The sequence below is a fragment of the Ambystoma mexicanum genome, chromosome 5p, assembly GCF_040938575.1.
Source record: "Ambystoma mexicanum isolate Mex_15411 chromosome 5p, UKY_AmexF1_1, whole genome shotgun sequence".
Taxonomy (NCBI): Eukaryota; Metazoa; Chordata; class Amphibia; order Caudata; family Ambystomatidae; genus Ambystoma; species Ambystoma mexicanum.
The window spans coordinates 45,502,552-45,530,131 of record NC_090930.1 but is presented as its reverse complement, the minus strand read 5'-3'; the positions used below and the strand labels follow the sequence as shown (position 1 = coordinate 45,530,131).

The following is a 27,580-nucleotide window of genomic DNA, read 5'->3' as shown; positions in this document are numbered from 1 at the left end:
AGAAGTATATCCTTTTCTGTCTCCGACATTCCCGTTGCAGTGCAGTAGTCCTCCAGGCGTCCACCCTCTTGTCCCCATGACTGAGGCCTAGGAACACAAGAGCTGCACAGGAACAGAAGCCAGCTGGAACTGTTTTTCTTCTAACCAAAGGTACGGTAAAGTCTAAGAACTTACCTCTTGTTGTGTAACATCACTTGTTCTCAGTTGAGACTTGTCTTGGTTGCTTCTGTGAAGTTGCTAACAGCTTCTTTACCTCACAAGCCTAATTAGCTTGTGGCCCTACCTGGATTTCTTCTTTGCTACAAAGACTTCTAAAACATTGTGCAAGATTTTTACCTACCTGCAAGAAGTGCTTCAGCTCGCCTAGATTTTTGCCCAATTGACTTTGGCCTGGCTCCCTGAATAAATCTTCCCTCCGTTTTGTCTTCCTTCCAGGAAGGGGTTAATTTACTTTGCATTGGGGGTTACCAAAAGTACTTACCTGCTTCAGAATATGTGTGAGATCTCTTGTTTTATTCTAATAATCTTTTTCTTTGACATGCTCCTATGTATTGCCCTAAATGCAACAGTGATAAATCCATGTCCACAGTGTCCTAGTTATTTAAGTCACCCGAGGGTGCAGCAAGTGTCTGTGTGCCATCCCCAATGGGTATCATCTGATTAGAGAAACTAAGTGTGTATTTTGGAGTGTATTTGTGTGTTACTATTATATTGCCCCTTCTGAAGAAGGCTTACTCAAAATGTTTAATCAAGAAAACATGTGTCTAAGAGTTTATTTGAATACTTGTCGCTGTGAATCTCTGTGCAACTCCCCTACTGCTCACACTGACCCCTCTTTAGATAAGCCTAAGCTGTTCAACACGGTACCAACCTGTATAGTACACACTTATACCAAAGGTTGGGTTCCTATTGCCAGGAGGTCAGGGTTGTTGTAGTGCACCCAAAGTGTACTGCATACAATCTCACCTAACAGTATTGCTTACCTTATTCCAGAAAGTCGCTCCAGAGCATTAGAGTGTACATAAAGGTGTCCAGGGCAACTCCCCCTTACCTCCAAATGGAGCTGCTGCTTGTGTTCCCTTAACAAGTCCTTTAACAGGGTCTCCAAAGTTGGTTGAGCCTTCTTGCACCTGCTTTCCTACAGACTAAAAAGTATCCAAAGGAACATTTGACTTCCTCTGCTTTTCAAGACTTTAAGCCTCTCCGAACTGCCTTTTAGCTAGGGTTGCGTTTTGGACTTCAAAAGACTTGCTGTGTCGGGAAACTGCCTCTAGAACCTCAAGCTCTGATAGGATAACACTGACCAACTGTTTTCATTCCCAAAAATCACTCATATGTGTATGCCTACTAAATGCAATGACTGTATTACTTAATGGGTGCTGGGTGCACGTTATTACCGACAGTACGGAAGACCTGTCAAACGCCTGTAACAATTGTACACGTTCAGCAACTACACACTAAGAAGTGGCCTTTTGAAAGTATTACAAAGTATAACTATGTGTGTTGGTTTATTGTGCTAAGTATTTAAAAGTGACTAGTGTAAATATAATAAATCTATATTTTTAATATAAATGTATGTGTTTTTGATTTGCATTACTGAATGGGCTCAGTGTACTTACCTACAGCTCACATCTTCCTCTTAAGATAAGCCCGAATGCTCTGCCACTCTACCACTGTCCCAGAGTAGTACAGACTGATACTAAGAGAGAGATATGAACCACTGGGCTAGCTTACTGAAGTCTTACCTCCAAGTGGTACTTGGGCCCAGAAGCAACAAATTATGGGCCAGATGGACAAGGAGGGCATGAGAGAGTGCATTAAGAAGGGTGGGTAAGGAGACAGAAGAGAAGAAGGGCAGCAGAGAAAATGAGTGTGAGACCAGAGGTAAGGAGGCTGTGGCTAAAATGCCCCATTGTGGTGTAACGGGACAGCACTTGGGAACCAGAGATTTAGGAAGAAGAAAGAGGAGGGTAAAGAGGAAAATGGCAGGACATGTGAAGATGGTGTGGCATAGATCAGAGCGGGTACACACGGGAAGAAAATAACATGGAGAGGGAAAATAAGGAAAGACTTACAAACACCAGTAGGTACCACAAGGAGCAGTAAGGGCATATGAAGAGATATGGATGAAGGGTGCAAGAGAGTTAAAGATGGGATGTGCACTAGAAAGATATAGGTGAGAAGCAGGAAGCAGTGGACAACATAAAGGACAAAAAGGCAAGATGAGAGCGAGGAGTAAAAAATAAAAAAAGAAATATACCTCATTTTTTAGCAGACAATTCCTACATCAGAAACGCCATGCTCTAGCCAAGGGTTGTCGAACTCTAGGCCTTGAGGGCCTTCAAACCAGATGGAATTTTCAGCATATTCCTCATGCAGATTCTATGAGCTAATTGTGCACACATTTAGAATCACTGTATGCAAATTTATCTCACACATACGAATAAGAAATATCCTGAAAATCTGATGTTTCCGACCCTTGACTAAAAACTGGTTTAGAAGCAATACCCTTAACACCAGTGTGCTGTCAACACAACTCACAGGACTTCCCAAACAATGGCCATGCATGCATGCCATTATCCATTCCATTCGGAAGATGTAAGCCCAATTACGGTTTTAAATGTGTATTCTGGGACTTGCAGTTCTTGGTTTATAATGGGGAAATCCAGGACTACAAGTCGCACAATGTAAAATTAAAACCAGCACTGGACAAGTGTCTCATGAATGGAATATGTTGGTATTAATGAATGACACTGATGCGCTCTTTCTTACAATCCCAGTTGCCCTTTAAAACGCCCCGTTTCTGATGGTCTGTTTTGCATTGTTATTCAATAATATTTGCGCCGAGCTGCATGACTATACGTCTCACCGTATCTTCTTGTACCCCTTCCTCCATGGGTTGGTTTCCCTGTAAATGGCCTGGTTAGGTCTGACTTGTTCCAAACCTCTCACCTCTATGTGTAGCCGGTTAATTAACCATGGACGATGGGCAAGGATCTTGTTTATTTCATTAAGGTTGCGAAGCTTTGCCGGCACACACTGCAAACCCCGCAGCCACTCTGGGTCTCCGCCGACTCGCAGAAACTGCAAGCTGTGTAGATTCACTAGATACCAACACTGGTGTCGAGCTGCAGCCTGGCAAGAAAGAAGGAGAGAAGTGTAAAGGAGGCTGCGCAAGACCCCACCACCATCACAGGCTCCGACGCAAAACGTTGGGCGGCCACTCCTCTCAAGTACAGATTGGCACTATTTGCCCCCATGCATCTGAATCCTCAGAAACCTATCCCCCACTCCTTCACTTCCCCACACCTTCCTAATCGAAGCTTCACATTAGACCCAAATGGCTCTCTGGGTCAAACAGAGAATGATAAAGGAAGATTAAGAACCAATATGCATGCTTTCTGGCCCCTTATTTATCACTTGATTGATACTACAAGTAAGAAACAGGTCATGCCCATTCCTGAACTCTCAAGGGCACGTCCATTAGAGAGCACTTCATGGCCCATGTGCACCTAAATCATATAGAATCCCAAAATGATAGGCTTGCAGGAATGTATACAACAGAGCCTTCCGTTTTGTTACATTCAACCATATTGTGGCGTTCATCCCCCGTTCCAGGGGCTGGAAAGGGGGATAACGGCCCGGCAGCGCAAGTTATCGGCCCAAGCAAGGCGACGATGGATAACGAGGGCTGCGGCCCGTCATCCCCTGATCCAGGGGCTGGAACTGTAGATGAGGGCCATTAGAACCCCAGGTTGCCAAAACGGTAACCAGGGGAGCTTGAAGGAAAAAAAAAAAAAAAACACGTTGTTCCTTTCCTACAACGGGACATGCGTGCCGTCCTGCTGTAGGAAGGAAAATCCTTTTCCAAGATGGCTGTTCGGGATAATTCCTTCTACCTTAGAGACCCCCAGCTCTTTTGCTGGACTTTAGGACTTTCAGTTTTATCCTGGAGAGAGTGACCTTTTCCCACTCCCTTATGTATTTTACTGTCATTTGAACTTGGATTCCTTTGGTTTTGGAATCTGACAAACTCGATAGGCATCATCTGTTTACATTCTGACACACAGCACCTTCAGTGCAGTGGCACAGAGAAGTCTTCCAGATTTCCCAAAGGTTTACTCTCTTGGGTAAACTACTGTTTCCAAGAGCAGTGAAGTAAAACTGACTTAACTTACATTTTGTAACTTTCTAGACCCATCACACATAATCTTACAATAGGATGCTGGAGGGGTTACTTACCATCACCTTTGTCTAGTTTCTCACATAACATTTTTATGTTACCCTTTCTACAATTAATAGCTGGTAGCAGTGGTTTACTTTTTCTACCATTGAGTGTTTCTACAGAGGGCTGCAATTGCAGCTGCAGTAAAGCAACCATGGGAGCCCATTTTGTCAAAATGGCCCTGTTCTTCTTTCTCCATTTCTTGTTGGAAAGGTCCTTCTTGAGATTCACTTGGCGCGCCAAACCAGGATTGGTCCCTTTGTTCATTTTGTCTTTGGCAGGATTCACTGGTTAAGTCCGCCTCTGGCTCCAGCGTATCTGGCAGGGCAGGACGAGAGGGAGGTGCCAGAAACTCCCTGTGCTTAGTCTCCTTGATTACAGGAATGCACCCAAAGGCGATTGGCTGGTTGGCTGTCCTTGGAGGACAGCCACCCTGCTGTGTGATTGACAGCTAGGCTGCGAATTAATGTGAGAAACCTGCCTAAAAGGCAAGGTCTTTTGGACAGAAGGCAAAGTCGACCACTGGACGAAGGAATCCGAAGAAGAACTTGGAAGAGACGCTTGCTGCAACTGCTGGACTGTTGGTTTGCCCAGTAAAGCCCTGCTGCAGTGCTGAAGCTCTGAATTCGCCTCAACTAGATAAGCTCTGCAAGTACGACTTCTCTTGGGTTGGTGGGGCAAAACAACCTCAAAGTGAACACGTCTGGACATGCTCTCGGAGCTGACTGTACTTCCATTGCTGCCGAGGAACCAAATGCCAGGGAGAGGAACACCAGAATCGAGTGTCTCGTTTTTAAGTCAGACCCAAGCTCCAGGAAGATCCTCCAGACCCCAATGAAGTCGGACTGACCAAGCCTGAGCCACCTCAGAGCGCTTGACCCCAGATGCGAGGAAAGTCCACAAGGTATCCGAGAACCGTGGTGGTGTTATTCACGAGATGCTGAAACCGTGAAGTGCCGCTGATCTGAAGTTTGCCCATCGCTGACGCCGACCTTCAAACGTAGTGCAGAAGTCCCCAGACGTCCTCCCTCTTGTCCCCACGACTGAGGCCCAGGAACAACAGGATCTGCAGGAGCTACAACAGGAACAGAAGCCAGCTGGAACCAATTTCTTCAGAATGAAGGTGAGAGGCCCCCCAAAATAGTCAATTCACTCAATAGAGTCAATCAAGATACATCCCTGGAGGGAATGAGACCAAGTGCTGGTGTTAAGAAAAGGCTTTTAACAATAATAATAGTTCAGTGAAGGTTGACAAAACCCTGCTGGTTGCGGGCGCTGGCAGGGAGTTGGTGCTCCAGTAGTTTGGTGCGTCGCCTGTGTGTTTTATCACCCAGGCACAATGTGCCGCAAGTGTTATGTTGCACCTGAACTAATAAATATCAATGCACAAATACAACTCAAGACTGATCTGTGAATAACTACCGACAGTACTGGAGCACCAACTCCCTGCCAGAGCCCGCAACCAACAGGGTTTTGCCAACCTTCACTGAACTTCTACAACCACCCCCCGGAACCTTGGAGTTTGGTTCCCAGACAAAACCCCTGTGCCAGGCTGCAGGCCAAACCTTGACCACAGACGATTGGTTGCGCAGGGGACCAACCTGTCCCGTCATTAAACTCCTTACCCCTTGCAATCATTTCATCTAAATAGGGCAAGCAGAATCTACTCTGCTCATGCCGAGAGCGCTCTGCAGAAAACATGTTACAATTTACTTTTATACAAAAATAATTAGTCATCAAGAAAAGGGAAGGCCTAAGGGGCACATGAACAGTTGGGATTGGTCACTAGGGGTGAACACCTATAGGTGCCATAGGGTTGGAGACGCTTGGTTGGCTTGAGGGCACGTGGTGTGGCGATGACGCGTCTTGGGTCAATCGGTCAGCTGGACTCATCGAACTGGCATGTGGTAACGGCAACTTGCAATGTTTCTTTGTTAAATAACCATTTGACATTTGCCCTTGTGGCCACACATTCCCATTCATTCACTACCATAATCCGCTTGTCCAGCGAGCTCAAAGGCCTGAGGGCTTAGACACCTATGAAAACGCTGGTTCAGACACAAGTTAATATATCATTGGGCAGAGGTTAGGATTCATCCATTAAATGCAGTGCTTGATCTGTTCAAACAGTTCAGAATGTAATGGCTAAAGAGGTATAGCTCTTAAGGTCACTGGGTGATCTGGGATGTCCATCTGATAAACAACAAAAGAGGGCTCTAAATCTACGACAGAAAAAATAGGTCACAAGATGCACATACCATTATGGGCATAAATCTAATTGTGGGGGGTTAGTGGTCAGTTGTTCAAACACCATTGAATCTCTGCTAATCTTCTTTGATGCCATGAAGGGTGGAGGGGAATCTAAACACCTTTGCGGTAATTACGCATTGCATAAAGAGACAGGGCCTTCAAAAACAGGTTTTACATACAGGCTCTTTAAACGTAGCCTTTTACTTTAGAGTTTGGTTATATTTGTTCAATGTATACTAAATTCTTATTGAGCTAAATATCTTCATTGTTACGAATCTCATTATGAGCGTAGACGTATGTCGGGGTCAATGTCCATTCTACATTAAACACATCATGGTTCAGGTTCTACACAGGTGGCCTTAACACATCGTCATAATACAAACATTCTAGTCAGAACAATTGGTTGCGGTATTAATTTCACACAATATCATTCATATATTCACAGTTAAACTAAAAGGTGAGGTAGCTTTATGCTGGCGTGTACAGTGTTATGTTGGCTATGCATGTCGTTACGGCAATCCATTTCCGTAAGCAGCATCATACTATACATTAATATACAGTACACTTTTATAATTGAATTCTAACGTTAGGGCTTTCTACTATACACATATTATACAGTGTGTTACCGCATCTATTATTCTACTACAATCCTTACACTATTTACATGAGATTAAAAACCGATTGCATGGAAAAGACACTTTGGCTTCTCTTTACTAAGGCGTGAACAATCAAACAGACTTGGGGGTTGCTTCAACTGTTTGATTCCGTTTTAATGAATGTGGGGACAGTATTCTTTATGGCTAGGGTCTGCTGGGTGGGGGGCAGGTTTATAGAGATTAATGACTTTTGTGCTGGCCCTTGTGCTGGGCCGTGTCAGGGCCGATGAAGTAAGACTGAAGGCAGAAGATACAGTGTAAAGTTTGTCGCATTCTCGCGGCTCGTCTCTCATCATGGGAACCGAACAACTGCAGAGGGGAGTAGCTTGCTTGCTGTGTGCGACTGACTGGGAGAACTGCACCCCTGCATTTTAATTTCACGACTGTCTGCCATTACAAAATGGAGTCGATGATTTACAAAATGGAGTCTCGTTCAACTCTGGTTTCATGCTGTCTTGAGGGAGGCGGGGGTCACAGTTCCTAGGGGTGTTCCTCTGTGGGTGCTCTGGGGCCAGAGCCCTGGGCCCACAGCAGCCGCTGCTGGACCTGCCCAGGAAGTGTGCAGAATGGAGGGGGGGGCGGGGTTCCAAGACCCTCTCCTCCCACACAAGACCTAAGATACTGTGAACTAAGGGGTACTTGCCTCTTGTTGTGTAACCTTGCTAGCTCTCAGTTGAGACTTGTCTTGATTGCTTTTTGCAGAGTTGCTTGCAGTTTTGCCCTTCACAAACCTCCCAGCTTGTGGCCCAACAGTGATAACATTTTCTACAACTTTGTGCAAGAATTTTTACTTACCTTAAATAAGTGCTTCAGCTCCCCTAGACTTTGCTCAAGTGGCATTGGCTGCCCTGGCTCCCTGAAAGACTCTTCTAACCTCTGACTTCCCTCCAGAAAGTCACACATTCTACAACTTGTGTAGCTGGGAAAGGGTTAATCTGCATTGCATTTGGGGGGTGGGGTGGGCTGCAAAAGTCCTTACCTGCTTAAGAATTTGTTAACAAATGTTTTGTTCCCTAACCTTTCCTTTTGACACCAAACTCAGTATTTCCCTAAATGTACCAGTGATATATCAATGTCCACAGTGTCCTACCTATTTAAGTCGCCTCAGAGTGTAGGAAGTGTCCGTGTGCCATCCCAAATGGGCCTCTACTGATTATAGAAACAGAGTGTGTACTTTAAAGTACATTTTAAGTGTTATAGAATTGGTCATCATTGTTTAATCAAGAAACCTTGAGTGTTCAGTGTTATTTGGATACTTGTCACTGTGAAACTTATGTCGCAACCCTACAGCTCACATTGCCCCCGCTTGAGATTAGCCTGGCTGCTCAGTCACTTTAACAACTTGCGTAGAACATGCTTGTACCAAAGGTTGGGCTAATTATTGGCAAGAGGACAAGGCTGCGGCAGTCTCACACGGGGTACTACATACAATCTTGCCTAACGGCCACCATGGAAAGGGAAGCAGGGCTCTGTACTGAACACCGCTTCTCTTTACATGGCGGCCTGCGGGAGGTGAAGGGAAGGAGCGAATGCATCGGGACAAGGGGTGAAGATGGTGGCAGGGGGAACCGGCTGTCAGGCGGCTTAGATCGCAGGCTTGTACCGGCGGTTCAAGCCCGGGTTCCTAGACATTGTCTGGCGCCCACCGCCCTTGTGCCAATAGTCTTTCCGCTTCTAAATAAAGAATTGAAACAGGTTTTATACCTTGGTCCTGGAAAAAGGCGGTCCTGGTTCCAGCATACATTCTGATCACATTATTAGACTCGCTAACTGAGGTGCTCAACAACCTGATAATAGGTGGTGTAAACGAACGCCACTCTGCGAAAGGAACAAATAGGCTTTCGCAAAGAAATGTTTCACAACTCATAACCTAATTTTGCTAAATACACCCGCTAAGGATAGCTACGGAAAAAACAAAAAACGCCTTTGTATGTGGCTTTTGTGCATTTTTCGCAAGCCTTTCATTCGGGTTGTTTACCAATTACGGAAATGCAGACTTCCCCCAACACTTGTGCTGGGTGCATTGAAGGACTACACACAGACACTGATAAGAATATGTTTAGATGAAAAAGGGAAATATGCAAATAAATACTTTAAAACAAGGCTGCATTTTGGCCCTTACGCTCTTTAATATCTATTTAGCATATCACGTTGGGGCATTACAAGACCATTTTACAGTTCCAACAAGTCAGGGACTCGCAAACACTGTTTTCTCTATAGATGACCATGCTGTGCGATCAAACCCCAATTTTCCCAGGAAAATCAGATAGCAAGTTATTATACAAGACTTTCATATCAATGATAAATCTTCCTGACCTGCGTCAACCCCAGGACGTTTGCTTTGACTAGGTAACTATTTTACCTTGTCCCTAGGTGAAGGGGAATTTATTTCCCCCTCACCTTTTTTCTACTCATTTTATGGTTACCTTTTTATGTCTCCCCATAGTGTATGGTTGGAGTTATAATTTCCTACAACCTTTGGGCTTAGGCTAGGTTGCCCCACCAGGGTCCCCTGTTAATTTCTCTTTCATATACTTGGGTGAACTACAGTTCCCAAGTAGTAAAGAGGGATTTTCATCACCCCTTTACATAGCGAGCCAACACACCCCACCTCATCTCGGGAGGATAGCTCAGGGGCAAAGTGCTCGCCTTGGAAGCAAGAAGATACAGAGCAACACAGGTTCGATCCTCGGGTCTGCGCTTAGCAACCTCTGGGTATAAAGCGCTGTTAGGCAAGATTGTTTTCCATATTCTTTGGAAGACTACAGCAACCTTGTCCTCCTGGCAAAAGGAACCCAACCTTTGGTATGAGCCTTTACTACACATGTTGGTAGTGTGGCTGAGCAGCCAGGCTTATCTCAAGAGGGGTCAATGTGAGCACTAGGGTTGTAACACAGAGGGTTGCAGTGACAGTTATTCACACAAACACTTACACAAGGTTTCGTGATTAAACAATTATTAATTTAACAGTCAGTTATATAAGCTTTCTTCAGAAGGGAGTAAAACAAGTAACAATTAGAATACACTTCAAAACACACTCTGTTTCTCTAAATCAGATGATACCCATTGGATATGGCACACAGACACTTCCTACACCCTCAGGTGACTTAAATAGCTAAGACACTGGACAATTATTTATCACTGGTACATTTAGAGCAAAACCTAGTTTGGTGCAAAGGTTCGATTGGGGAATAAAACAAAGGTTAACAAATAATTCAAAAACATGCAAGTACTTTTTACACCTTCCAATGTCAAGTAAATGTAACCCTTTCCTGGGGGGAAAGGTAAAGGCACAGAGTCAGAGGTAAGAAGAGTCTCTCAGGGAGCGGAAGATCTTCTTTGCAGGTAAGTAAAAGTCTTGCACAATGTTTTTAGAAAAGTTTGTAGAAATAAGATTTACTTGAAGGGCCACAAACTGGGAGGCTTGTGAGGGGCAAAGCTGTAAGCAACTCTGGAATGGCAAACAAGACGAGTCTCAACTGAGAAGCAAGTAAGGCTACACAACAAGAGGTAAGTCCTATTAGGTTTACAGTACCTTTGGTTAGAAGAAATGGCTTCAGTTCCTGTGTGGCTCTGCAGATCCTGGTTGTCCTGGGCATCAGTCGTGGGGACAAGAGGGAGGACGTCTGTGGACTCCTGCACTGCAATGGGAATGTCAGCGGCAGCAATGGGCAAACTTCAATTCAGCTGCACTCCGCGGTTTCAGCTCTTTGTGTCTGCCAGCAAATAGCAACACTACAGTTCTCAGATACCACTTCAGACTTTCCTGGCATCTTGGGTTCAGCACTCTGTTAAGGTGGCTCAGGCTTGGTCAGTCCTGCTTCAGGGAAGTCTAGAGGATCTTCCTGGCAATCGGTCTGACTTAAAAGCAATCACCTTGATTTGGTGTTCCTCTCCCTGGCACTCCGGTTCCGGCAGCAGTAGCAGCAGCAGCAGCAGCCGCCGAAGTACAGCCAGCTCAGAGGATGTCCAGACAAGTTCACCTTGGGGTTGATTGGTCCCACCAACCCAAGGGGAGAAGCTGTCCTTGCAGTGCATCACTAATGAAAATAAATTCAGCGCTTCAGTACAGCAGCATGGCTTCACTTGGCAAACCAACAGTCCAGGAGTTGCAGCAGGCGTATCTTCCAAGTTCTTCTTCGGATTCCTTCGTCCAGTGGTCGACTCAGTCTTCCAAGCCAAAAAACCTCACCTTTTATGCAGGTTTCTCCGATTCATTCCAGCCTAGCTGTTAATCACACAGCAGGGTGGCTGTCCTTTGCCGGATAGCCAGACGGCCAACCCCCTTTGGGTGCATTCTTGTAACCAAGGGGATTAAGCACAGGGAGTTTCTGGCACTTATCAATTGCTGCCCCTGCCAAACATACTGGAGCCAGAGGCGAGCTTTACTCGTTAATCCCGCCAAAGGCAAAAATGAACAAAGGGACCAAACCTGGTTTGGTGCGCAGAGTAAATCTCAAGAAGGACCTTTCCAACAAGAAATGGTGAAAAAAGAAGACTGGGGCCATTTTGACAAAATGGGCACCCATGGGTGCCTTGATGCAGCTGCGAACGCAGCCCGCGGTAAAAACACACAATGGTAGTAAAAACTAAAACACTGCCACCAGCCATTAATTGTAGAAAGGGTAACAAAAATGTTACATGAGAAACTAAAGAAGGGGATACTATGTAACCCCTCCAGAACCCTATGGTATGATAGTGTGTGCTGGGTTTAAAGTTACAAAATGCAAGAAAAGTCAATTTCACTTCACTGCTCTTGGAAACAGTAGTTGTTTCACCAAGAGAAGGTATTTGGACCTTTGGGCAATCTAAGAGACCTCCCTGTGCCAGTGCACTGAAGGTGCTGTGTGTCACAATGCAAAGATGATGCCTATGGAAATGGTCAGACTCCAAAGTCAAAAGACACAAGAGCACGAATCACTGAAAGAAATACATTTGAGAGTGGGAAACATGTCTCACTCTCTCCAGTTTGGAAATCTAAAGTCCAGCAAAGAGGTGGGGCTCTCTAAGGTAGAAGGGAATTAGCACATTTCCGAGAATTCTCCCTGAAAAGCGCATTATAAATAACCTATCATATCATGTGGAGTGCTGGGGGAAACAAGGTATCCCCCTTTCTTACTTACCTGGTAACATTGCATTACAATTGCAAGTTTCCTTGAATGGCTGGTGGCAGTGTAACTACTTTTATGATTTGTTAAGTCTTCATTACTCGTAGGATGTTATTCATCCTTAGTAATGCACAGAAGGGCCACCATTTTGCTAAAATGGCGGGCTCCCTTTTGTGCAATTCTTTGTGTGCTTGCTATTTCTGATGTCTTCCCCTGTCATTCGTGGCGATTTTGCCTTCAGCGGGAATCCTTGTCATGATGCCTACCCCCGGGGACCCAGACCAAGTCCAGCAACCCCAGAAGCAGGCATCAAGTTACCCCAGGCAAACCCAACAACCCCCGCTAGGGGCTATTTGGGTGCAGTCCTGGCGCCTATGGCGCCCGGCTCATATGGAGAGTCAGTCCTGGCGCAATAGGCGCCAGGCTCATAGATTAAAACTTACCTGATGCAGACCATGCTGCAAACTTACCTGATGCAGACCATGCTGCAAGAGCTCCAAGCCAAACGAGGCTTGGAAGGGACTATTTTACCTAGGGACTATTCTTTTTACTCGGGTGGGGCTGGGGAGGAATACTTACCTGGGACTACTTCGGAGGCTATTTAAACCACGCCCAAAGAGCAGCACACGCTTCGCGTTATTCTGCATCCAGCAGCGTAACGCTCACCGTGCCTGCAAGTCTGCATCCAGTCTTCTGCCACGCCCGCCTCGAGTTTGGAGCTCCTAGAAAAAGGGAGAAAGAAGGACAAAAGGTTAGAACAAGAGCAATACCTTTGATCCTTACCTGAATTCCCGATCCATCGCGCCTTCAAGCTGGAAGAAAGAAGTTACTTTATGCGCGTCGCCGCGCCTGCTGCAGCGCCGCGCTGAACTCACCGGCTTTCGCAGCATCTTCACATTTCACCGCATCCTCCTGCATGTTACCGCCGCACTCCGGCACCTAAGGAAAAGACAAGAACAGCAGGGTGAGCCAAGGGAATACCCCCCCATAGACTTACCTGATTTTACCACCGGGGGTACTATTCTTCTTCACGGGTCGGCGCAGCTTCCACTGCATCCTAGCCGAACCCCGGCCCCTAAGGGGAAAGAGGACAGCAAGGTGAAACAAGGGACGAACAAGGGGAACCCTCCTCAACAGAAAAGATTTACCTAATTTTACCGCCGGAGGCATTATTCCCCGAGACTTCATACTTTCTCTCAGCGCCTGAATAAGGGAGAAAGCAACAGGTTACATATGGACATTATTTTATCGAACTGTGTTGGATAATACAAATCCTTACCTGAATATTACTGGTGGCCACGAGGAACTCTTCACTAGGGTCAAGCTGCAACCTGCAAGGAATCAGACAAGAGTGAAAGTCAGGCATTTGAACTCATATGAACTGCATACTTACGGCGTCTTGCCGGGAATCTCAGAGTCAATATTGTTCTGGAACTCACCAATTCCTTCGAGCCAGTGAAGCAACTGGTTATCTACGCGCCCCTGCACTCAATGCAGGATGGAGAGCTCATCTTTTCAAACCATCAGAAGAATATTCCTACGGGCCAAGCAAACGAAGCAAACGGGCCAGTCCATCATCCCAGCCCTACACGTCACATTGTTGGAGACCGGAGCAGTCCAGTCCAGATCGACACCTCTGTGGGAGCCAGGTGAGCGTAACAATCCCCGGCCCAGGCTCCAGAGTGTTTGAGAAGGCAGGAAGCCAGTGGAGAGTCAAAACTCTGCAGTCCTTTGTCTTTCACCTTGCCTGAAAGAATCAAAATCCCAGTGGGGGCTGGCGGTCCTGATCGGACATCTAGACAGTCCCTTGCTGTTAAATGCAGGGAGAGAATGCAGAGGTTGTGCTGTAGTTCCTGATAAAAACTCTTAAGCTGGAAGCTGCTGGAAAGGAATGATAGCTCGATAGCTCAGGGCGAAAGAGTTCATCTTGGAAGCAACGGGATTCGAACCTGTGTTGCACAGGTTCGAACCCCAATCCCGCGCTCAGAAACCACTCACTTGTATTGTATGAAGCTGATTATAAATGAACTCATTTCTTTTTTAAATAAATGAATAAATCGACCACCGTAGATGAAAGCAAAGAGTAAGATGAAGAAACGACGGCCATAGCGATTTCCAGCAACCGGAGACCTTGCTGTGTAACCAGAGCCTGCTATTACCATTCCTTCCAATCGACCTGGGGATCCTGAAAAGGATGGCCCGAGCCAGAGCCTGGTGAGATCCACTAGAACTAAGACCTGCATTTTGAGCCATTCAACATCATGCTGCGACCTTGCAGGGCTGCAATACCCCAATACCCCAGGACCCCGAGCCATTGTGCGGTGCACAGTCTTCCGAATTCAGAATCTTGCTGAAACTGTGGGCATCCTGCTGGACCTCCACAGATAATGAATCGAGTCCGAAAAGTCCCCACACCAGAGTGCTGGACAAACAATGATAATCCAATCGGCGATATTCAGTCTTCTTCTGGCTCCTAATAAAGGGCGCCAAAACCACAGAGCCGCATCCAGCCACGAAGAAACTTGTCTGGAGCCTTCTCCGTTGATACCTGCGACAGAAGCCCTTCCAGTCCCCTGTCTTCAGTATTCATGACAAGGAATTCAGCGACCGGGATTTTGGCTGAAGAACCTGAAGTCTTCTTGCTGGAACTCTTCTTCCGTGCTAAGCTACTGTATTGTCTGGGGTGTATACTTACCTTAAGCCTTTGTGATTTCTGTAAAGCTTTGGGGTGTTTTCTGTGATTGGGGGTCCTCTCATCCAGCTCACCCATGCCCACTGCTAGAACTTTAAAGTGAACTACTTACTTGTTTGAACAGTCCACCACAGGCACTCTGACTTTTGCATGCAACAGAACCCTATCTCACCCTGCCTACAGCTGGCACTTCGACTACTAGGGTCCCTCTTCTGCCCATGAGTTAACTCATGCAATATAGTAGGGAAGGAGTGGATAAGTAAAATGTTTAACAAGTGTTGAAAAGTACTTACTTGTTAAAGAGTTGGTTGTTAACTGTAACTCTCAAGAGTGCATAGTTACAAACAGGTCTTACCTTGAATATGTGTATTGCCATTTGGAAAGGTATAATGTATAAAAGGTTATTTTACTCACCTGTGAATTGGTTGTGCCTCTTTCCCAAAAGAATGCGGTTGGCTTCACTATCCTTCAGAGAATAGTTGTACACGTTTCCCAACTGGGTCTTGCTTCCCCCGACTTGCTGATACTGTCTAGAATAAGTCTGCCTTAGGTTATACTTACCTTTAAGTTGCTGGTAGCTCCTTTAAAACGTATATGGGTTTTAGTTACTTTGAATAGCTGTGTGCCATCCTAAAATAATTTCAAGAGTTACTGCTTACCCCAGTCTGTTCCGCTGACTGGAAAAGCAACTGTAATAGTATATTACAACATCAGGTTTTACCTGCCTAGAATAGCTGTGTGCCGTTCTTAAAAAGTGTTAATTAGGTATATAGCACACCTTGGTCTGCCTGGTGCATCCTAAATTAGTGTAGAGTTCTTGCTCATCTTAGAATCTGTTTCACTGAGTTGAAGAGTAACTGTAATTGTATATTACACCAACAAAGTCTTAATCACTTTGTATAACTGTTATAAATGTAATTATAGGTATATAGTGTTCCTTGAATCTTTGTTCCACTGTTCAGAAAAGTATCCTGGTAACAGGGTTGTTTGATTATGTGTTTCTTTGATTGTCGCTGCATAACAGACATGTTCTACTACCCTTGCTTTACTCTAAAGCAATCTAAAAGTAACTAATGGTTTTCACTCCTCATGAATAGGTTTGGCCTATACTAAACGTGCATGACAAGGTTGGACTTCCCTAGAATTATTGTTAGGTATTCTGAAGAAGGTTTATGCTTTGCTCTGTGTACCTTCAAGCATTGTGTTTTTATAAATGTGTTTATGACTATGACCAGTACTTACCCAATGACTTAACTTGGCCTACTTTTATTTATAATGAACCTTCATTTTTTATAATTTTTTTGGTTGTCAGTGTTTCTATTGAATCCTTGGTATACTACAGGTTTGGTTTACTTTCTACAGCACCCTCTCCCTCCCACCTAAAATGAGCCTGGCTGCACGGTCTACGCTACCATACACTCAGGTGTTACAGCCTTGTACTACGAGTAGAGTCTTGTACTGTCACAGTTGAATGGTATTACTAAGTGTAAAGACTGGTAGGGGGTGTCTGTACTTCCGCTCTCTATATGGTAGAGGAGAGGCACAGTGGACCCCAGCCAAGATTCACTATTATTGGTACGTGGTCGAGCAATCAAGGCCTAGCTTCTCAGGAGGTGATGCAGGCTGGTTCTTAAGTACAGTGTAGTCCCTGAACCCCCACAAAGGAATGTCCACACACTGTATTACTGAAAACACAGTCTTTATAAAATTAATATTCAAAGGTATGTACACGATCACAATAACGCACTTTGTACTTGGAAGTCAATAATGATAAATATATACAATTCTAAAGTGGTACCACTAATGTTATCGAATCTCATTAAAGTGCATCAACTGTACGGTTAAAATGTCACACAGATCAATAACGAGTAAACCAGCAATAGAGATAGGAAGGAACGCAAGGGGGTTGAAACAATAGGCAGAATACTGACCCCCTACCACTAGGCACAGTTCTGTGTGGAGATCCCCCCCCCACCTGGGCAACCTGTAAATAAAGATATATCGCACAAGCCCAGTCCATATGTTCAATAGTCTCACTTCTTCCTATTAAGGTTTTACCCCCCCAATGTACCTGGTGGAGTAGAGTTCTCCGACGATGCACCGACCGATCCTTCTTGAGTGCCTCCCTTTCAGGCGGGAGCCACGGATTGTCGAGAGGTGTCGGGGAACTTAGCGTTCGGTGTCGGAGAATCGACGGCCCTTCTTGAGTGCCCTCCCTTTAAGGCGGGAGTCACGGGTCGTCGAACGTCCGACAGTGAACAGGGTGAACTACGGCAGGGAAGTGACAGCTTCGTTCCTAGCGGTGCTCGTCGATGAGAGCGTCGGCGTCCTGCAAGGAAGAGGTGTGCGGGGCACCTCGGTGACGATAGTTCTGGACCGCAAAGAGATGATGAAGAACTGTGGCCCAGCAAGGGTGTCGAGTCGTCGGCGTCTCTGCGGTCTGTAGGTGCCGGGAAACCCACTGGGGATGCTCCTCGGCGCGTCGACGGTCGGACCTTCTCCAGCGGGAGACAAGCGGATGCCGATGCAGACGAGAGCGTCCGATGATCAATTGAAGTTCTTAGGCAAACGGGAGCACGGCGGCTCCGGTCGGCAACGGCGGTCGTCGACAGTGGCGGACAACAGTCCGAGTGCTTCTCCTTGGAGTTCCGCAGCAGTCCCTGTATCGGGTCGGCAGCCTGTCGAAGGTCTGTCTACCAGGGAGCGTTGGCAAAGATCAGCTGTGCACGATGGTCCCTCGTAGCTCGGGAAGAGGGTGCCTTACCAGGTCCTCTCTGGGTCAGTCCTTGGAAACACAGCAGCCTTCAGATTGAGAGGGAGAGCCACAGCACTCCTTCTCGTCCAGCGGTGGTTTCAAGGTCAAGCGTCAGTTACTCGTCGTAGTGGACTTCAGCTTCTGAACACGATTCCTAGCAGTGAGAGGTCCCCAGATATACTGTTGATCTCCCATTCATTCCGCTGGGTCACACTCAAGCATCCAATCACGACTACGGGCATTCATGCAGGCAGGCAGCCAATCAGGCACACCAGGTATTCAGGCCATTCACTTCTCTCCAGACACTCACAACAAGTTATGTGTATTGGGACAAGTACCGAGCCATTCAACACTCCAAGCTGCATTCATACCGGTTTCGGGCAGGGTTGTTCCAGTCATTGTGTCAACCACCAGATACTGGACACCCACAACACAGAATGCATATTCGTCACACACTCTATTCACCCAGGTCCCACCCACAGGAGGTACCCACAACATACATCACTGGGAAGGCTCCAGCTAGTCTGGCCGGGCCTTCACAACAACACCATATATGGCACTTCCACCCAACAGCCAGTCAGGGGGAAGGGACAGAGTCAGGGCTTCCCAAGACTTTGGGAAAACAAGGTAATGGGTAATAGAAAGCAAGAGGCCACCGGGGCCATCTTGTTTTCCATCAGGAATCAACTGATCCCAATGGCAAGGCCGGGGTATCCCAAAATGGAGGATACTCCGCGCACCTGTCAAATTCAGCATGGAGCTGCCACCAGCCCATACCCTGCTCTGCGGGCCACCCACAGGTGCCCAAAAACATACACTAGGGGTACAGGGTTGTACCCCCACCCATGGGTGCCATAAGGGTATCCCACAGGTCCGTTCAGCAAACCAAAAGAAAGAGCTGCACCGCCAGGAGTCCCACATGAACTCCTGCGCGGAAAACATGACAGAACACACGATGAAAAGCAGTAAAGGACAAGGATACGGAGGCCCTGTCCCTCCGATGCATTTCCAGCATCACACTAAGCCCTTAGTCGAACATCAGAAAAACGGTCCTAACACAAGTTAATGACCAAACGGTAACAAAAAACTGTTGCTCTTGGTGCCTATTTGTGAGTGACTGTGCACAAAATGGAGCGGGCAGGGGAGGGATGGAGTTGGGGAATATGCGCATACCTTTGCTTAGGCTATATAAGCAAAAGGTTGTTCCGGTTATAACATACAGCCTACAAGTCTTCAATACTTATGTTGATAAGGCATTAACGAAAATGGAGGGAGAATTTTGTCTTTCTGCCCTGGGTTTCTCCCTCTAATAATATTTTGTAATCTGTAATATGACTTGAAATGAGTCTCGTGGCATTGTGCATGACACTCAAAATTAGAAGAGTTCTCTTTAAGATTATGCACTCCTTAAAAGGGGCTATCGATTATCTTTTATAAATGTTCACAGCTTGACAATTTTAGTGAAAATAATGCGATGTTCTTCGAAACCATCAATGTTGCTTATAATGAAGAACTCACATTAGCAGTTACTATAGAGAATTTAAAGGGCAAAGCTATAAACTGAGACTGGGTGAACTGACGGTCCAAGGTGATGGTTAGAACTTAATTACGAGTATATGGGATATATTACTCAACGTAATCATATTTCTGATGCTTGTATCCGTTAGATTCACATGCTCTGCATAGTGGTAGTCGCGCAGATTTGTTTTCAAAAGTCGAAAACAGACGTCGACAGGGCATGTTAGTAATACTATCCCTAGTGTGACGTGTACTGTACCCATGGTTCTTCTGCGCATCGAGGTCCCTCCGATTGTTTCTGACATGAGGTTGCATGAAATGTAGTGGGAGTACAGATGTGATAAAGCAGAAAACAGTGATAAACGACAAAGCACCTATGCGCCACAGTGATAAACCAAAAAGCATCTATGTGAATCTGCGCAGATACAAGCATAAGAAATACGATTACAGTGAGTAATGTATCCCTTCTGAGGCTTGTGGATGATGTTTGTTAGGAAGAATTCTCATATATGTGCCAATTCCCTTCACTTTAGAGACCCCCAGTAACTTTGCTGGAATTTGAGGACTTGATTTTTTTACCTGGAGAGATTGTGAGCCTTTTTTCCCCACGCTCTCCTGTATTTTGATGTGTGTTTTACTCTTTTGTTCTTTGATTATGGAATTTAGACAACTCCATAGGCATCATCTTTTTCATTTGTGTCACGCAGCACTCTCAGTGCAGTGACACAGGGAAGCCTTTTAGGCTGTCCCAAGGTGTAAATACCTTTTTGGGATAAACTACGGTTTCCCAGAGAGAGTAAAGTGAAATTGACTTGGCTAGACTTTCCAAACCCTAGACCCAGCACACACTATTTTACAATAGAATGCTGGAGGGATTACTTAGTATCCCCCCGCCCCATGTCTAGAAACTCATGTAGCAGTCAAATGGTACCCTTACCTCTCGAAATGGCTGGTGGCAGTGGTTTTACAACAAACTACCATGATTTTTCCCAACAGCGAACACCAGTAGCGTTAAATCGCGGGAACCATGTTTTTCAAGATGGCATCTGAGCCTCCTTTGTTTAAACGGGTCCCAGTCTTTTTTTGCCATTTCTTTTTGGAAAGGTCCTTCTAGAGTTTGTCTCTGTGCGCCATACCAGGTTTGGTTTGTTTGTTCCCGCGCCTTTGGTGGGCTGCAGGACTGAAGACCGCCTCTGGCGCCCAAGTGTCAGGGGTGGGCAGGAAGTGAGGGCGGTGCCTGAAACTACCTGTGCTTAGTCTCCTAGGCGACCCAAATGCACTCTGGCGTGATTGGCTGGCCGACTTTCCGGCAAGGACAGCCACCCTGCTGGGTGAGTGGCAGCTAGGCTGGAATGAATAGGAGAAAACTGTACTGTTTAAAAGGGGAGTCCCTTGGCTTGGAAGGCAGAGTCGACCACTGGAACGAAAGAACCGAAGACGAGCTGGAAGAGGACGGCTAATGCAACTCCTGGACCGTTGGTTTTCCCGGTGAAGCCCTGCTGCAGGTCCGAATTGCTAAATTCATCTCGACAGAGAAGGCCTTCTCCTTTTGAGTTGGTGGGACCAATCAACTCGTAAGCCACTTGGATACCATTCTCAGAGCTGGTTGTATTTTTGTCATAGTGCTGCAGGAAACTTAATAGCCAACGAGAAGGACACCAGTTTGTGTGCTCGACTACAGCAACCCGGAATTGAAGATTTGCCTTTCCAGCTTTTTGACGAGTCCCTGTGCAGTGCAGGAGTCCCCCAACGTCCTTCCTCTTTTCCCCACGACTGAGGCTCAGGAACAGCGAGATCTGCAGGAACAGACATCTTCAGCTGCATCTTTTTCTTCATTTTAAGGTACTGTGAAAACCTGACAGAGAACTTACCTCTCGCTGCGAAAGTGCTTGAAACTTTGACAACTTGCAGGCCAAGTCAGCTTGTGACCAAACATATGAATCCTTTTACTAACTACTTCTGAGAACTTTGGCAAAGCTTTTCCGTTTAACTTCCAAAACTGCTTCATCCTATACAAGACTTTAACCCATTGACTTTGGCCTAACCTATTGCATTGAATCAACTCCTCTGCGGAACTCAAACTATTTGCACTGTTAACTGTAATATTCGTTTTATTAACTTATGCCTTTTTGCTCCTGCAAATGCTCTGAATGCCATTATGCTCCTCCTTCAAAGTAGTTTAAATGCCTCAGAACCTGATATTGTGAAGTATTTGAAGTACATTTTTGGGTGATATAGATTGCCTCCTTCTAGTGAAGGTTCTTAATCAAACATAAAATAAATTAGTAAGTGTTTTACCAAGAAACCTGGAGTATAAGAGTCTATTTGAATACTTGTAATTATAGATATCTGTGTAACATCCTTATAGCTCACATTCCCTCTTGGGATAAGCCTGACTGCTCAGCAGCGCTACCACAAAACTGTGGTACAGACTTATACCAAAGGTTGGTTTTGCTTACACCTGTAGTCCTAGTTGTGAGAAGTGGTCCCAAAGGGTACTGCACACAAACTTTGCCTAACAATGTTGACAAGAAAGTGTTCACAAAATGATAAGTCAGGGTGTTATGGTCGGGGTATTATATGATATGGCATGTGTAACGCGCCTATACACAACTGTTTCAAGGCGTGATGAGGCAAGGAAGGAGAAACAGAGGGAGGACAGAGACAACAATCTTACAAGGCCAAGTGATAATAAGATTGTGCACGTGCAGGGGAGGGGAAAAGTGCCAGGGGAAAGGGCTGTGCTGTACATGGGATCAAACAATATCAAGAAGTGTGGCCAGCAGTGGGCAGGTGCAATGGTAAGTGCAGACAGCAGGTGTCCAAAAGGGCAGGTAGGGGGACTGTAGGGTTACAGATACAGACGCAAGTGCAAGGGTTGCTGGGAGGCAGCACAACTGGGCGGGCAGGGACCTGGGCCCGAAATAAGAGGGTAGCCAGGTGACCAGTGCAGTCTCAGACAGGACATCAGCAGGGGATAGGAAGGGAGAAGGCAGCTGCAAAGAGGAAGGTCTTGAGATGGGTCTACTCAAGTTCCAGGGAGGCTGTTCCAGAGGGAGGCCCCAGCTGAAGAAAGATCTACCACCAACTCGTTGCTTGGAGAAGCGACTGACCCAGAGGCAGTTGGAGGAGTGAAGAGCTCGAGTTGGAAGGTATTTACAAAGAGAGAGTTGGAGGTATTGGGGACCCAGGCCTCAGAAGGCCTTGTGGACAATGCAGAGGGTCTTGAACTTAATCCTTGCAGCCAATGGGAGCCAATGCAAACATTTCAGTGCTGGAGAGATACAATCCCTGGGCTTGAGGCCAAGGACAAGTCTTGCAGTCCTGTTCAGGATGAGTTGCAGAGGGCTGAGAATAGAAGCAGGCAGACTTAGAAAGAGGCTGTTGCTGTAGTCCAGCCTAGAGAGAACCAGTGCTCTAGAGACGGTGAGCTTCTGGGGGAAGGAGAGGTAAGGAAAAATCATCTCTGATGATGTGCAGCTGGTAGTTTGACTTCTTAGAGACGTCAGAGATGTGAGATAAAAGGAGAGTGTGGAGTTGAAGATGACCCAAAGGTTCTTAGCCTCACAGGTGGGAGCAGGAAGAGGGCCAAGAGAGGCTGGCCAGAGAGTGATAGGAAAGGAGGGTGCAGGTGTTCCAATGAGGAGAATCTCCATCTTACTAGCAGATACCATTGGCGCTACACCACTCCTGGATAGCAGACAGACAGTCAGAGATGAGAGAAGGAGAAGAGGTGGCAGAGGCTAGCCTGAAAACAAACTGAGTGTCATCCGCATAGCACTAAAAGTAAGAGCAGTGAGCGGCAATGTGGTGAGAGGTGCCAGGTATTGGTTGAACAGCCAGGGAGAGAGGTTAGACCCCCTGGGGGAACACCACAGGTAGGGCATGAGATAGAGGAAAGGAAGGACCTAAGTTGGACCTGGGAGGGTCCACCAGAGAGGAACGAGGTCAGCCAGGCCAGTGCCCGATCGGTGATACCCAGGTTATCACGGAGACGATTGAGCAGGATGGCATGGTTGATGGTGTCAAAGGCAGAAGACAGATCGAGTAAGATGAGAACAGAGGGGAGATTAGAATCAAGGTTAGAGAGCAGGTCTTCACAGATGTTCAGGAGAGCCGTTTCCGTGCTTCTGGCTGCTCTGAAGCCAGACTGATGGTCAGGGAGACAACCAACAGATGTAGTGTGACGATTAAGCTGGGAGATGGCCAGTTTTTCCAGGAGTTTACCCAGGAAAGGAGTGATGGAGATCAGGTGATAGTTATCGGGCAGGAGGGTTCGACTGAGGGTTTCTTGAGAAGAGGGTGCACAAGAGAGTGCTTTGGGGGGGAAGGGAAGGTTACAGGTGCGAAATAGTGGTTGCAGAAGTCAGCCAGGGCAGATGCAAGGGTGTCTATGTGGTCCTTGATGGTTTTGGAAGAACCTGTTTTGACTAAACTTTCATAGATCGGACTGGTCTAGAAACCTTGTCAGGGGAGCACAGAGGAAAGGAAGAGAGGAAGGAGAGGTGGCCACAGGGGGGCCGGAGGTAGATAATAGAGTAGAGGGAGGAGGAGGAGGAGAGGACAAGAGGGTGGACAGGATGTCCTGGGTTTTAGAGATGAAAGGACAAGACAGGGTCATGCAGAGTGCCTGGGAGGGGACAGGAGAGATGGGTAGAGACTGCAGCAGGATTGGCCAGCTCCTTGCAGATTTTAAAGAGTTTGGCCGAGTTGTCAGATGCCGCAGAGATGCGGGCTTGGATGTGGGCTCTCTTCTTAGTGCAGACTTCGAAGAAGGCGGCAGGCCACTTTGCCTGAGGATGAGCAGGATGCTAGCCATTTCCTCTCCGCCACCCTGCACTTGTATTTAAGGGTGACAAGGTCAGAGTCATACCTGGAGTTGCACTTGGCTTTGGGCTTCAAGCTGATCCTCATGGCATAGGCAAGAACATCAAGAGTATCAGAGATAGAAGAGTGGAGCATGGAAAGGGCTGTGTCAGGATGTGAGTCAGCCAGAGGAGGAGGGAGGGAGAGGGAGAGGGAGTGAAAGTGGCGGTGAAGCCTCAAATGACACACGCTTCATGGGTCGTATGACCGAGAAGGTAGGTGGCAGTGGAGTTGGCTTGGCCTGAGGAGTAGAGAGGGAGAGATGGGAGGAAAGGAGAAAGTGATCACTCCAGGAGAGATGGGTGGTGAGGGGGATAAAGAGGTGGAGGTCTGAGGAGATCAGAACATCCAGAGTGTGCCCTGCAGAGTGAATCGGGCCAGAGGGGAGAATACAAAGAGAGAGAGTTGCAGAGGTCACGAAAGAGTTCAGAGGAGGGACAGGAAGCAACCAGGTGAATGTTAAAGTCTCCAAGAAGGAGGAGTTGAGTGGTCGAAGCCAGGAGGGACAAGGAGCGGACCGCCCACTCGGAGAGGAAGGAGGAGATCTGACCAGGTGGCCGATAGATCGTAGCCACGGTAAGAGAGTAGCCAGGTGAGAGCGAGAGACTGCATACAAAGCATTCAAAAGAGGAGTAGGCCTGCATACGAATGACAGAAGCTGGAATCCACTCCGGGAAGATCAAAGCTAGACACCCTCTGGAACGGTTGGCCTGGGTCTTGTAGCCATCAGGGAGAAGAGTGTCAAAGCTCGTGACAGAGATGGCCCCGAGCCATGTCTCTGTGAGACCGAGGACATCAAGATCAGTTCTTCCAGGAGGCGGCAGATGTCAGAAGAGTGTTTGACAGCTGAGCGAGAGTGGCATTAACTTTCAAGGTTGGCAACCTTGAAAGACTTCCGGGGAGGGTTACAAATCAGAGGTACTTCCGGGGAGGGTTACAAATCAGAGGTAGGCCCTGCGGAGGTGCTGAAGGAGATGGGGGTGAGGGGGGAAGAAGAGGAAGGAGGAGAGGGCAAGGTAGCCAAGGAGGAGACAGAGGGGGGAAGTCAAGGAAGCCGAAGAAGGGAGAGAAGGGACAGCAGGAGAAGAAAAGAAATTGATGAGGCACGGGAAGCGTCCATCAAAGAGGAGAAAGTTGGCCTGAGGGCCTTGGACCAAAACAGTGCCATTCTGGTAAACATTAATGGTGACTTTAGAGGAGTGGAAGGGGGCCAGGAGGGCCTTCCACCAGGTGCCACCATTAATGGGAGAAGAGAAAGGAGAGAGCACAGAGACCATAATGAAGAGTCCATAGGTCTGTCGAGGGAACGACAGAGGATATCGAAGAGGGTCTGCCTGGAGGAAGCACTGGTATAGGTGTCGGCGATGGGGAGGCCTGGGTTGGAGACCAGGATATCCTTTTTGAACTTCCTCCTACCAGACTTAGTGAAGAGAGCAGAATAGTCGATAGAGAAGCAGTTTGAAAAGATAGGAGAAACAGAGCACCATAGAGTAGGTGGGGGAAGTGGAGAGAGGAAGAGGGGTTGAGGGGAAAGGTGGGGGGGAGACACTAGGGAAGGACACAACGAGGGGTGTAAGCAGACGAGACAGAAAGGGACAAGACAATAGTGGACAATTGACTAAGTAGACAAGAGCTCAGATGGAAGAGCAGGCAGAAACAAAAGGCAGTCTGGTAAGCAAATCGGGTTACCAGAGCATCAGGAACAGAGCAGGCATTAAAAAGAGACCCTAGAGGAGGGTGGAGCACAGAACAATATACAGAAGAAAAAAGCAGTCGACAAATGTAAACCTAGAAGGAGGAAGAATGCAGAACACAAAGCAATACAATGCAAAACAGGGCAGTCGGGGAGAACGAGCAAAGGGGGCGCTTGGATGCAGGAGACTGGAGAAGGGGAGGCCAGGCATATGCAATAGGGAGTTGCGAGAGACCATGCGGGCTAAGGGCAGCGAAGAGCGAGCAATGCTAGGATGGAGGTGGCGAGGGCCTGCGTATAGCAAGCAGAGATAGGAGGGGCGCAGATGGGTACGCGATCAAGGAACATGAGGGGCAATCCAGGGAAGGCAACCCATGCCTTGGCTGAGGGGACTGTGGACGACAGGGGGTGACTTGGTTGGCCGATTTAAAGGGCCTGCCAACCAATGGGAGCGTGGTGGGATGAGGAGGGCGGAACAAGCACACACAAGCTGCGGAGCGAGAATAAAACTTTTACAAAAGCACAACTTACTGTATCACAGAACACCTGTCCTCACCGGAGAAGTTGAAGTTGGCGTTGTCTGAGGAGGGTGGGGATGGCCTGTGGGGACAGAGGGAGTCCATGTTGGTGCACGTTTACCTGCTCGCTGGGCATGAGTTTGGGCCCTGGTTCCGAACAGGAATTGCCATTTTCTTCGTCTGCCCTGCACTTCTGACACCCGGGCGAGAGACATCCTTGATCTAAGAGTTAAGAGCAGAAAGGAAGAGGCAGGGCTAAGAAGGTGGGTGGCGCTTAGGCCAGGTGACCTGGATCTACTTGCACCTGCTTCCCATCTGGGGGAAAGTGTCTCCCTTCCCCGCGTTTTTAGCACAGGACAAGTCTCTTCTCATGCAAAAGGCTCTTGCTTCAGAGGCCTGACTGTCCTGGAATAGTGGTTTCCTCGTGCAGTTGGCCTTGCTCGGAGTGTGCTCTAGTGCTCTGCCTTTTATCCGAGTGGGGAAGGGCAAGGGAAGTCAGGTGTGTACAGTTGTCGGCAATTGGTCGGACTCTGCCTGACCCTTGTGTTGGGACATGTCTGTTATTAGTCCTATGTACGTTGTCGCTCACGGTATGAGAAAGTGTTCGTGTTGGAAAAAGGGTGTGAGAGGGCAGAGTTTCTAAGTATCCTACTGGGCAGGATGGGGAAAAGTTGTCATAAGGAAGGGGATACCGCATCTCACCCTTCAGTGTCCCACTGCCACACCCCGAAGACCACCCCCTTCCAGTGGATCCTGCCGCACTGGTCCATCCCCAGGAGGTGGATCCAATAGTGATGGCAGTGTCCTGGCTATCTGGATGACAGATCCCTGGGGACTAGTGAGACACCTTCAGGTTTCTCACAATAGGGTATATCAGAGCTGTATGCAGTCGACTATCCATTTGGAGATGACTTTTTGTATGTGATCGCCCTCTCTCCCAGGTGCTATGGAAACAAAGAGTTGATATGTTTCCCTTAGGGATTTAGTTTTGTTCACATAGTAGAAGACCGCCCTCCAAACATCAAGTGTATGGAGGCTTCTCTCCGCTGAGTTAGATGGATTTTGAAAGAAGGTAGGAAGTTCTATGGATTGATTAACATGGAACTTTGACATGAACTGGTGAAAGCCTAACATGTGTTCTGAGGACAACCTTGTCTTTGTGGATTATGAGGAAAGTCTTGTACGGACAAAGCTTGTAGCTCACTGACTCGTTTTATAGAGGTGATGGCTACTAGGAATGCAGTTTTGTAGGTCAAGTCTTTTAGGCTGGCTTTGTGCATAGGCTCAAAGGGCAGACCC

At 47.1% G+C, this 27,580-nt stretch overlaps 1 protein-coding gene across 7 annotated transcripts in view; it reads right to left on the bottom strand.

Moving 5' to 3' along the window:
* LOC138480702 (sestrin-1-like) overlaps positions 1-27,580 on the bottom strand; it is a 240,198-nt gene that overhangs the window by 109,747 nt on the left and 102,871 nt on the right. For 6 of the 7 annotated variants that reach the window (XM_069612402.1, XM_069612397.1, XM_069612401.1 and 3 more), the window contains one exon: positions 2,953-3,135. The exons of the other annotated variant lie outside the window; for it this stretch is intronic. In XM_069612402.1, the coding sequence (XP_069468503.1) occupies positions 2,953-3,135 (183 nt within the window). The remainder of the gene's footprint in view (positions 1-2,952; positions 3,136-27,580) is intronic. 7 annotated transcript variants of the gene reach the window in all.